We start from the raw sequence: 12,744 nt of genomic DNA, 5'->3' as shown, positions 1-12,744 counted from the left end.
GAGGGGAGATGTGCTTCTGAAACGTGTCTATGTATGGTCTGGAGATGCCCCGCCCCCACTGCACTGCCCCCAAATTTCAGGTCACATCTAGTTCCTTCCTAATCTCAGTTGTGGGCATACAGGCAAAGTGGTGATAGAGAACATGGTGCCCAGACTTAAAATCACACTCATGGATTGGCGTGATATGTGTACCAAAAATTTTATCACTCAACACCAAATGTCCTAAGCCCTGAACATTATGAAATGTCATACGGATGCTAATAACGAGGAAGAACCAGCATTTGTCTTGATAGCTCATCTTTGGTTTCACGTTCCCTTTGTATGGGTTCCAGCGCCCACTCATGAGCTGTCAGTGACTGCTAAGTTACTTTGGCAAATGTGGTGCTCTTACAGAAGCCTGTTAGCAACTGCCTCCAAATAGCAGGTCCTGGAAAACCGTAATCACTTCTGGAGACTCCCTTAAGAAGTTACCTACACACTACCTCATTTGAATTGATTTAAGTAAATCTTTGGAAAAGATCAAATTAATTTATATAGATGCTAAAGTATGCATAGAAAACAAAGTTCATCAATATTTGTTTCAGGAACATCTTAATCTGGAGCCTTAGGAGCATAACAGCTAAGGAATGTCAATATCTAGTTATTAGTTTCTTCTAATTTTAAGAAATCGAAAGCTTTCTCAAGAGTTAAAGAAAACCCCACAAAACCCTGCATAGAAAAATTAAGTCCCAGTACCTCATGAAGATGAGAAAGAACTGAATGAGATCTTTAAAAAATTAGCTTTGCTACAGATCCTTCATATTCTTTCACCTACACACTAGAAATGATTTTAAACCTCTAGCCAGAGTGGTGTGAAATCTTCATTTCCCTTGCAACCGATTTTTTTTTTTTTTTTTTGGTTTTAGATAGAATGTTGGCAGAGTGTATAAAAGAATTCAATTCACAGCTGTTCTTTTTTTTAATGTAAGAAACATTAATCAAAGCTTTAAGTTATAAGCTTTCTCATGTTGTTTAGTATTCCAGTTCAACAAAGATCAATAGAGGCCATCCCTGTGTTTCTTGACGCCTCACCAGGAAGCAGAGGCGTGATTATGTAAATCACATGGGCTCCCGGCACCTCAGCCAGCTCGCTTATCTCTCAGGCCTTCTGCCTGCTGCTCCTGGCTCCCTGTGCAAGTGCGAGCCTCTCTCTCTTATCTCCCAACAAAGCTCGGAGAGGCAAGGATTGAAGCCAGTGGTGTTAAACAATGATGCATGGTTGATTTTATTTGTAAGTGATTTATTTCACTGAATTTAATTTTTTTTACTTTGGGTGTAAGATATTTGTTAACCAGTCAGAATTGGAGAAGTAAGGCGGTGTTCAGAGACAACTGACACAGGTTAGAAATCTATTAAGCAAGCTAACAGTTGTGTCTACACTGGTGGAAGAAGAAGGAAGCCCCTCATTGAGAATTTCAACATGCATTGACTAAATATCCCATTTACTTTCTGAAAGGCAATTAATCTGTAATTACATGAAGAAATTCACAAGTAATTCTATTCTTTGGGAAAAAAAACCCCACAGTAATCATATAATCAGTTTAAGTGGTAGTAACCATTTTTTTAAAAAAATCAGAAATATAAAAAGACTAAAACCAAAAAACAGGGACATTCATGGAAATTTTTGAAATTTTCCATTGGCGTAATAAATGAAAATGACTGAAAGCCAGTTGCTAAACAGGTTCCATGCCAGGTGCTGCTCTGGTCGGCAGCTTGTGCGTGTGACACAGACCACTCCAGAGAGAAAGCGTGCATGCCATTCTGCTGTAATGACGGACCAGGGGACACTGTCCTTCCATTTCTCCTGCATTAATCCCTGACCCGAGTATCTCGGCAGCATAATCCCCATTTAGCATTAGTAGCAACGGCTTCGACTGTGAGGAACACTTTTTTGATAAGTAAGCACTGATTCGGGCATCGCTTTTAAACAACATATTCCCAGCTCAGCAAGAAACCCACACTCCTGAATGAACCAGAGCACATTACTGAGAAAAAGTTCATTAACCTTGCTAGATTCGGGGGTTAACAGGATAGCTGAAGAAAAGCACTGAGTGAACAGCTCGGATACAAAACAAATTAAAATGAATGTCATCATTTCTTTTGATATTCATTAGTTGATTCAGAGGGAGAATGCTCTTCTTAAATTTGCAAGCATTTATCTGTGAAAAACAGGTGTACATCTGCTGCTCGAGTGCGTCCTAAGCGCGGGAGGGCAGACTAATGCAGACACTCACCCATTCCGCTGAGGGAGGGGCTGGGCGAGGGAGAAAAGACTTGGGCGGCGAAATCCTCAAACGTCATGATTTCTCGGTGGTTCTGAATTATTGCTTCAAGGTACAGAGCCCGCTCTTCATAGCTGCGGTCACCAGTCAAGGAAGCAAGTGCACATGTGGAATGACATGCATAACAATGACACAGTTCACTTTGGTTTGAATACACTTCTATAACTTTTATGAGTGGGGAGAAAAGTACCCTACAAAGTCTGTTAACATCCTGCCAGGAAATTAAATATGAATCATAATTAACAGGAAGATTCTGATATTGAGACCTAAGATTCTCTTAGACTTCAGTTACATCCAACACCAGTATTCCTGAAAGATTATGTACATCAATAGTTACAGAGTCCCAGCAAAAGATTGTTAAGGTTGATCCAAACAAAAACAGAGGCAATGACTGTGGACACATCTCTTTCCACTGACAGCTGTGGGACAGTGCTGGATCTTCCCTTCCCAGGTTAGTGGATAGAATGTTCTTTTCTCTCTCCTATAGAATTAACTGACACTTGAAGCAAGAATTGCTGGTACACTTAAAAAAAAAAAAAAAAAAAAAAGACGCATGTCCCTGGGAAGAGGGAAGGCAGAAAGGTATGCTGTGAAGGGGTACTAGAGTCTCAAGCCAGGATAGGCTAGAGCATGAGAAAACAGGAGCTAATAAGTGAGAGACTCTAGCGGAGAGTGCACAGTGCAATTTAAAAAAGAAAAGACTATTGCCTTTTAATTAAAACTGCAGTCTGGAACACACGCATTCAAATGTGTAATCAAAAACCAGTCACCAATAAAACTTACAAGCGTAACACGCTGAAGCAACTTTCCAGCTGTCTTAATAGGACCCCTGTGTGTGGCAGCCTTTCACAGGGCAGAAAGCAAATCTTCCCCTTTTGTGTATGGCTTCTGTTTCCTCAGAAGGTGAATCATGCACTTCCAATAACAGGATAACGTCAGAACAATTCGACAGCGGATGGAAGCACTGCATGTATGACTTTATGAATTAACACTTGGGGAAGTCTGCATGATGTCTCATTTTCCCCTTCCTAGTTATCAATGCAAAAGTTAAAAGACGTGTTTTAGTCATTTTGAAAATCATGCTAATTCCCCAGGAACACAGGGAACGTGGATCATCATCAATCAGTTCATTATTTGCTGCTCTGGAAGAGCAAAAGTAATTTGAGCATTTCTCACTATATTTTAAAACTATCTTTCCAAAATGGCCAACCTCATAAATAAAAGTTGGTGAAAATGATGCTTTTCTAATTAGCTTTCAGGAGTATGCATGTGATCGAAATATTTTTCTATTTTCCTTTATCAAAGTATGCATGAATTTCCCAGGGAAGGTCCTTCCTCTTCCTCCTCCTTTCATTATACTCAGATTTTTTATACCACGAGACCAGAGGCATCCTGAGGCTGTGCTGTCCAATGCAGCAGCCATGAGCCGCATGTGGCTATCTAAATTTAAATTTAAATTAATTACAATGAAAAAACAGAAATTTCATTCCTCTGTCCCACTAGCTTATTTCAAGCACCCAGCAGCCACATGAGGCTGGGGTTACTGTGCTGGATTGCACGGATGTAGAACATGCCCTTTGTCTTGGAAAGGGATACTGGGCAGCTCTATTCCAGAATTTCTCTTTAGGCTTGCTCTCTGCAATTTAAAAAAAAAACAAAATGAGTTTGAAGATGTCAAAAGTGGCCCTCTGATGGATTCATAATGTGTTGTATAGATGGTCACCACAGCCTAAGGCCTGGGCAGTGGGAGCTTGAACCAGCTTCTCGAGTGCAGGCTGAACTCCCAGTGACTCACCCTGATGAAGGAACAGGCTGCCAAACTTCCACAGTGAGAGGCGTCCTCTCTGGCCCAATTCTAGAGGGATCCACTAATGCCATTCACGTCTCATTATGAACACGCTTATTCTGCACAGCACTTGGCTGTCGCGCGGCTCGGCCTTCCATGCGCGGCCCCAGCAAACCACGGGTCCAGGGAACAGCAGGACGTTAGGCCTGAGTGGCCGTCTGGCGAACAGGCACTCTGACACTAAGCTGGCACGTGCTGGCCCAGCAGGGGCCGAGCGAGGCGTGACAAATTACTCAAAGAGCTGAGCTAAACTTATGGCTGACAACCACCTGAGCCTTAGGACAGCCGTGGCCCGCTGTCAACGCACAATTCATGGCTACCCCTTTCAGACCGCAGTCTGCTTGAGGGCCTGGGTTAGAGCAGGCGCAGCCCTCTAAAGACCTGTCATGCTCTGTCTAGAATGGTCCTGCTGTTTCCTGAAAGGCCCCACTGCGTCCAACACATCCACATACAGTGCTTGGGACAATGGTGAACAAAATAGAAGTGCGGATGCATTTTGCTAAATATGCTCTGGAAGCCACATATCTGGAAGAGTGGCTGCTATGTTAATCAAGCTCACAGGCAGCCCTACAAAGAGATGCTATGCATAATAGCACGTAAGTTGACCTCAGACAGCAGCCTGTCATCCTCATCCCAGATAGCCAATTCGTAAGCTTGTCCTTGTCAAGTTCAAGAAATCTGGGCTCCTAAGAGCAAGTCCAGCCCTAGAGTTACAGGGTAGTGATAATCAAGTTTTGAGATTCTCTGGCTCAATGAATATTTATGGTCTGGCTCCTAAAAGAAGCCACTATGGGAGACAGCACAAAAAGATGCTTCCAGAACTGGATATTAGAGGAGAAAGTGTTTACCTCATGGAAGATGCCCAATTTCACATTCACGTCCCCCCCCTCCCCACTATCACACGTGGCACATATTCCCCAACCCCCAGACTGGTCCTATACTGTCACCGGAGCGTTAACAGCGCTAAACTGGGTGTTGTCATTTAGACAAACATCCATTAGGGACTGTGGGGAGACCAGGAGATCACCAAAGCATTTTCACTAGAGGCCCACGCCAGGGCATGTAAACACCATGACATAAAGAAAACAAACACCACCCCAATCCTGGCAGCGTTGAGAACAGCCAAGGAGCTCAGGGTGCCAAAAATCATTTCTTTTAGTAGCTTTAAAAAACGTAGCTCTGGGATTTAACAGAATTTATTAGAATTATTAGCAAGGGTAATTAGGAGCAGTATCACCTGACATTTTCTTATGTAACATCTCCAGGGCTTCAGTGTTGGTTACTTTCTATTAAAAAGAAGCATTTATTAACTTAGACACCATAAGGTCCTTCTCATGTGTAAGGCATATTAAGATATGAACTGAATGCTGTAATGATGCCAGGCAGTGGATGGTCAGCACCTCTGGCTGAAAGCAGGTACCTAAAGAGGGTCCTGTTCACAAATCCAATACTTGTTTTAACACTGGCCATTGCCTTATTGTTCTCTTAAAAATTCCACTCACAAATATAAAACTTAAATTCTGTTCTGAAGTACTATCTCATTCAAAACCACACACAGGAGTGCCTGGTGGCTCAGCTGGTTAAGTATCCGCCTTCTGCTCAGGTCATGATCCTGGGATCCTGGGATCGCGTCCTGCATCGGGCTCTTTGCTTTGCGGGGAACCTGCTTCCCTCTCTCCCTCTGCCTGCCACTCCCTGGGCTTGTGCTCTCTCTCTGTCAAATAAATAAATAAAATCTTAAAAACATACACACAAAGTAATTTTTAAAGAGAAAAATTACCTCTTGACTACTCAATTCAGAGAACATCCATCTTGGATTTTAGATATTTTGAGCTTCTTCAATGGCTCACTGTGTCTATGTTTTCATGGAAGAAGTTTATGAATTACCAACGTTCCTCTACTTGAATAAAGAGGCTGCATGTCTTCGCTGCTTACAGGTTATCAAAAACTTCCAAGATAACTTTCTGAGACCCTCAAGACACATTCAGCTGGGTCATAAAAGCCCAAGAATCCAAACCCAATTCCCCAACTTTATTCTGATGATTATTTGTTTTTACGTTTAGAAGTGACAGCAGCAGCCTGACAGGAAGGAGCTTGCCTTAGGAGGCAGACAGGCCTATGTGTGAATTCCAGTCCTCTCCCCCACTGGCTCAGGGACCCAGGGCAAGCTGCTCTAATGCCCCCAGTCTCGGTTGCCTCATGTGTAGAGCAGAGATGCTGACATCTGCTTTGGGGGCTGCCCAGAGGATCAGATGGAATCACATCATGAAGCCTTGACCCAGGTTTCAGCTCACAAGAGAATTGATGAGGATTGTCTGCTCCTCTTCCTCCCTTGACGTGGGCTTCTGGGTTTGTCTTCCAGAAAGTAGGATAAAGTAGGGGGAACCTTTGTGTCAGGCTTTAGGACAAGCAAGAACCCTTTCTGCTAGATCCCTGTGAGCTGGGGGAGTGCCATGGCCCCATATTACTGATCAGGAAGTGGAAGCAGAAAGGGTTCAAGTGATTTTCCAGAGTCATAGTTACTTGATGGTGCAACTGGGAGTAGAACCCAAGTCTTCCAACCTTTACTGCTTTCCGTTAATGTATCTTGATCCTAGAGTACATGGGATTAAGTTCAGGGTTTTGTGCAAGGTTGGGAGCTAAACTAGTGGTGAGGATAAATCAACCCCCTTAAATATATGTGGGTATGAAACTCAACCTGAGTCCATAGGTTTAAGCTGACACCCATAGACCATTCTGACTTTATAAATTGAGAAAAATAACAATTACTTCATTTTAATTTTTTACTTATTGAGGCTACGTGTTTGTTGACTGCTGTCTAGGGCTTTCAATTTCTTCTCTTGGAATAACTCCTTCTGTTTTTTTGTTTTTAAAGAAAAAAGGGAATTGTCTGAAAGAGTCTCTATTGCAAGTTGTATCTTTTTACAACCCTTGAAACCCTCCTTGCTGGGACCTTCTCTAAACTTCCGAGGAATGGATATCAGACCCAGCCTGACAAAGTAGCCTTGGATGAGGTTGCCTCCCGAGGTCTGTGTGTATATTCTGCAGTGGTTTCCATACCTATCCCTGGTCTTCTTTCTTAACTCATGCAGCCCCTTATCGCTGACACAAGCCTGTCCAGAGCTGACCACTCTTGTGACTCTGAAGACTACTTTACACGGTGGTGGTCTACAAAGGGAGGGCAGCCAAGATTCGGCACTGCCTGGGAGGCTTTGGCCAACCCCAGGCCCCTCTGATAAGCTGTGGCACTTGCAAATTTTGCCACCATTACTTGGTCCACGACAGGGGAGAAAAGAGAACCTCTGGTTATAGTACCACGTAGGACTGTCTCATCCTAAACATCCTTGTATTAGCTTCCTGTGGCTGTTGAAAGCCACCACAAGCTGGGGGGATTAAAACAATAGAAGTTTATTCTCTCACAGTTCTGGGAGGCCAGAAGTTCAAAATCAAGGTGTCAGCAGGGCCTTACTCCCTGCAGAGGCTCTAGGTGACTGCATCACTCTTATCCCCATCTCTTTGGCTCATTGCCTCCTCCTCTTCTCTGTGGGTCTCTTACCAGGACACTTCCCATTGGATTTAGGGCCCATCTGAATAGTTCAGAATGATCTCATCTCAAGACACTTATTGAAATAAGTTAACATTCACAGGTTCTGGGATTAGACATTATCTTTTCAGGAACCAGCACATAGCCCACTATACTTCTTGAGTATGAGTCAGGGTCATCCTTACATTACTTGCTACCTAGCTTATATGTGCTTTACACAATATTTATTGAATGGATAAAGGATTGCCTAGGATTTGTGCCCACTATTATGGGCTGTGACACTGCTAGGTATATCCCAAGCAAAAGCAGTTTATAAGGAAAAAGTAGAGAGTTTTCAATTTGAAGTAAAATTCTGCATAGATAAAAGAAAAGTGATATAGAACTTCTAGAAGTATGGGGCAAAATCTTTAATCTTGGGATATGAAATACTTTATTAAACACAAAACAAAAAACATGAACCATAAGGGGGTTGACTGTTACATCTGGGCATATCCAAATTAAGAACTACTGTCTACTAGAATATCATAAAGAAAGTGAAACTACAAGGCATCAGGTGAGAGAAGTCTTCTGCAACACATAAATGACAAAGGGCAAGTGCACAGAATATATAAAGAACTCCTAAAAATCAATAAAGGAACCAAATAATCTATTAGAAAAATGGGCAAAAAACATTCCAGAACATAAACTATGAATGGCTGTTAAGGTGTTTAGAGACAAAATGAGATACCATTTCATACATACCAGACTGGCAAAACAAAAAAAATATAATAATGCCAAATGTCAGAGAGGATGTGGGGCAGAGGAACTTGCAGAGCCTACAGGTAGGAGATAATTGGCCTAACTTCTTGGGAAGGCAATTTAACATTGTCCAGGAAAAGGCAGCAATTCCACATGTAAGAGTGGTTATAGTATTCTTAGACAGCAGGAACGTCAAAAGAGACTTCTACTGATAGATGTCATCACATAGTAGAACACTACACATTAGTGATAAACTGTAGATATGTGTTATTAGTATGGATGAGACTTAAAACAATGTTAATGAAAAAAGGAATTCACTGAAGATCATGTACAGCACAATTCTAACTACATACATTTTTAAAAAATAAGCAAAGTGAAACATATTGCTTTAGAATACACACATCTGCAATGAAACTATAACCCAGATTATCTTTGGGATGGAGGAGGTGGTAGTGTGGAAAAGTCACAAATATATTGGTCGGTACACATGGGGGGCCAGTATGGAGGCATGTTCTATTGTTCTTTAGAACTTATGTAAATCTGGGCAGCCCGGGTGGTTCAAAGGTTTAGCACTGCTTTCGGCTCAGAGCATGGTCCTGGAGACCCCAGATTGAGTCCCGTGTCGGGCTTCCTGCATGCAGCCTGCTTCTCCCTCTGCCTGTGTCTCTGCCTCTCTCTCTGTGTGTCTCTCATGAATAAATAAATTAAAAATCTTAAAAAAAAAAAGAACTTATGTAAATGTTAGATGTTTTCTAGTATGTATAAAATATTTCATAATGAAAATAAGCCATCTGGTGAGAATCAAATATAGTACTAATCAAAGGGATCTTTCCTCACCTAATCAATGACAGAATAAGCTTCTTTAAGCCAAAGGCAGATATGAAAGGTGAAAGTTGGTTAGAGATAACAATGACAGACAGGTCTGTCTGATTCAGACACAGAAAAGGCAGAAAGGAGGTAGTGCTATTTTTAAGGCCTTAGTTCCAGAAACAGACCAAAAAATGAGAGCTCAAAATTTTCAGAAAGTTGTGGAAAACTTTGGATACAAATGCCATTCATGAGAAAGAGCATATTGCTCCAAAAAAAATTGGTTTTTCTAAAAAGATACTCTTGCTGGAATTTTCGTACATTAAGAATGACAAAATGGGCTGAACTAAAGAATAATCAACATGATATATATATATATATATATGGGCCTGTGTGCACGGTTTCTGTACCGCATCTTACTCTACTCAATACACTTGACCTCAAGTGAATGCCATTTTCAGAAAGCAAGTCTGTTTTCACTCAAACATTCATCCATTCAGAAAATATGTGCTGAGTGCCTACCAGTGCTTGGCAATGGGCACACAACTGGGAAATGAGACAGATTCTGCCCCTATTCTTGTCAGGCCCACATTTTAGCAGGGACAAGAGCACAGAATAAGGGGAATTGTTCTTACATCAGTGCCAGGTAAGAAAGCAGGAACCAATAGGGCAGTAAGTCTCTGAAGAGGTGGCCAGAAAGGGGTTAACCAAGAGAGGGTGGGGGCAGGCAGTGGTAAGAGCATTTCAGGTGCAGGGAGGCATTAGCTGGAAGGAGCCCTGAGGAGGTTCAGGAAGTGAGACTGGAACATCAGGGTAGGAAGAGGGGGCAGGAGGTGTGGTTAAAAGACTGGCTGGAGCTGGGTCACAGAATTGTTTGAGGCAAGGAGGCAATATGGCTTCACTTAGGCTTCCAGAGCACTCTGAGAAGATCTGCCATCACTAAGGAGAGTCTAGAGTGCCCTCAAGTTTGAAGAGATCAGTGTTGACTTGGTCTACATGATCAATCTATGGGCTATACAAATGTCTCAATTCTTTATACTTGTTCTTTGCCTATTTCCAGGACATATATATTTTGAGCAAGTGGAAATGGTAAGAGGACTACTTGCAGATTTGAAATGACCATAACCTCTGAGAATGGTCTTGACAGAGAAGGGGTCTGGTTGGGTAATGTGCCTGACTTGGAGGGAAGAGGAAATGGAGCACAGGCAGAGCTGTAAGCAGCCCTCCCAGGAAAAAGAGAGAACTGTTGCAGACAAGATAGTAGGCACATTCCTCACATGAGGACAGATGCTGTGCTCATAGAAATCTGGTAAAAAGGAGATTTAAGACAGCTATGGATTGAGGAATGCTACCTTGAATCAAATGCTTAATATATATCTATAGATACACTTTAAACCTAGCAAAAAGATGCATTAACAGTTGGAGAATGTCTGAGCTCAGAGAAGGGACAAATAAGAATAATTTAAAGACAGGAAACTAATGAGCTGATTTTCTCTGTTGGTCCCACTACCAGGGTTTAGAACAGGAGATGCAGAGGATGATGATCACACATTTACATTTCTTGGGCAGTGTTCTGAACAGTGATCAAACAATAAAGCTTTTAAGTGCTCACTAGCCTCAGATATGACACCAAAAGTACAAGGAACCAAGGGAAAAAATATGAAAATTTATCAAGAGAGTGAGGGGACTGGAAAAAAAAAAAGTGAAGAGACAACTTACAAGTCGTTCTGTGGTAAATATCTACAAATAATTTATCTGATAAGGATCTTGTATCCAGAATATATATATATATATATATATATATATATATATATATATATATATATATATATATATAAAACTCTTGTAATTCAATAATAAAATGAGAACTCAATTAAATGATTTGAATAGACATTTCTCCAAAGAAGATAGATACTTGACCAACAAACATATAAAAAGATGCTCAACATCATTAGCTATTAAGGAAATAGAAATTAAAACCCACCAAGATGGTTATGATCACAAGAATGAACAACAGAGGGAAGCCTGGGTGGCTCAGTGGCTGAGCATCTGCCTTCAGCTCAGGGTGTGATCCTGGGGTCCTGGGATCAAGTCCCACATCGGGCTCCCTGCAAGAAGTCTGCTTTTCCCTCTGCCTATGTCTCTGCCTTGTTCTCTGTATCTCTCCTGAATAAATAAAAAAAAATATATTTTAAAGAATGAACAACAGAAAGTATTGGCAAAGATGGGGAGGAACTGGAATTCTCATACCTGCTCATGGAAATGTAAAATGGTGGAGCTGCTGAGGAAAATAGTTTGGTAGTTCCTCAAGAGTTAAACACATGATCCAGCAAATCTACATTGAGGTATATACCCAAGAGAACTGAAAATGTATGTTCACACAGAAATCTGTCTACAAATGATCACAGCAGCATTATTCATAACAGGCAAAAGGTGAAAACAACTCAAATGTCCATAAACTGATGAATAAACAAAATATGGTGTTTCCACACAATGGAATATTATTCAGCCATAAAAAGGAATGAGATATTGAATGTGCTACAACATGGATGACCCTTGAAAACACTGCTAAGTGGAAGGCAGCAGATACAAAAGGCCACATATTGTGTGACTCCATTTATATAAATGTCCAGAATAAGAAAATCCACAGAGTCAGAAAAGAAATTAAGTGATTGCCAGGGGGTGTGGGGAGAAGGGGAATGACGAGTGACTATCAGTGGATACAGGGTTTCTTCTGGGAGTTATATGAACATTCTGGAATTGGATGAAGCTAGTGGTTGTACAATCTGGTGAATATACTAAAAAACACTGTATCACACAATTTAAAAGGGTGAGTTTTATGGCATGTGAATTATATCTCAATGGAAAACTGTCCCCCCAAATGCCTATTGGTATATAGCACACAATACATATTGTGGGGAGGGTCTTTGAATAAAAAGGTCCTCACTGACCACACTCTGGAATAGATGGACAGTGACCTGGCAGAGAACAAAGTACCCCAGGGACTATTCCTGGATCATTTATTCATGAAAGACACCTGAAAGGGAGCAGATCATGTGCCAGGGATTGTTCCAGGAGTTTGAGGGGAGCAAGATGAGAAAGACTACAGCATTCATGACCTATCTGGGAAGACAGACACCCATCACCTGTGAGCTGGTAAGTATCCCATGGATTGCATGGACCCAGATTGTGTGTGAATCCCTGTGGATGGAGAGTGGTCTAGGTCAGACAGCAAAAGGCCTGTCATGGCAGGAGGAATGACAGTCTCTAGCATCTGGGAATCACTGGGGGTTTTTAAACAGATGAATAGCAAGCTATGTCTGCTACTTGAGAGATAATGGTGAGGGAGGGCATGTGTGGAAGGGCCCAGAAGGGACAGAGATTGGAGGAAGAGAAACTAGTCAGGGAGAGAGATGTGATATGGGCCTCAAGAAAGCAGGGGTGGAAGGAAGGGAGAGGAGGCATTAGATTGTAGGGTTGCTCACAAC

General features: G+C 41.8%; 1 protein-coding gene across 8 annotated transcripts in view; it reads right to left on the bottom strand.

Annotated features, from left to right (window-relative positions):
* The window catches only part of RALGAPA2 (Ral GTPase activating protein catalytic subunit alpha 2), a 327,019-nt gene that overhangs the window by 19,901 nt on the left and 294,374 nt on the right, over nucleotides 1-12,744 (bottom strand). For 7 of the 8 annotated variants that reach the window (XR_012018147.1, XR_012018146.1, XR_012018149.1 and 4 more), the window contains one exon: nucleotides 2,274-2,395. The exons of the other annotated variant lie outside the window; for it this stretch is intronic. Coding sequence is in view for 1 of the 7 variants with exons in the window: in XM_072799834.1 (XP_072655935.1) it covers nucleotides 2,274-2,395 (122 nt within the window). In the remaining 6 variants the exon portion in view is untranslated. The remainder of the gene's footprint in view (nucleotides 1-2,273; nucleotides 2,396-12,744) is intronic. 8 annotated transcript variants of the gene reach the window in all.

This window comes from Canis lupus, chromosome 26 (genome assembly GCF_048164855.1).
Source record: "Canis lupus baileyi chromosome 26, mCanLup2.hap1, whole genome shotgun sequence".
Taxonomy (NCBI): Eukaryota; Metazoa; Chordata; class Mammalia; order Carnivora; family Canidae; genus Canis; species Canis lupus.
This window is presented reverse-complemented; position numbering and strand designations above follow the sequence as displayed.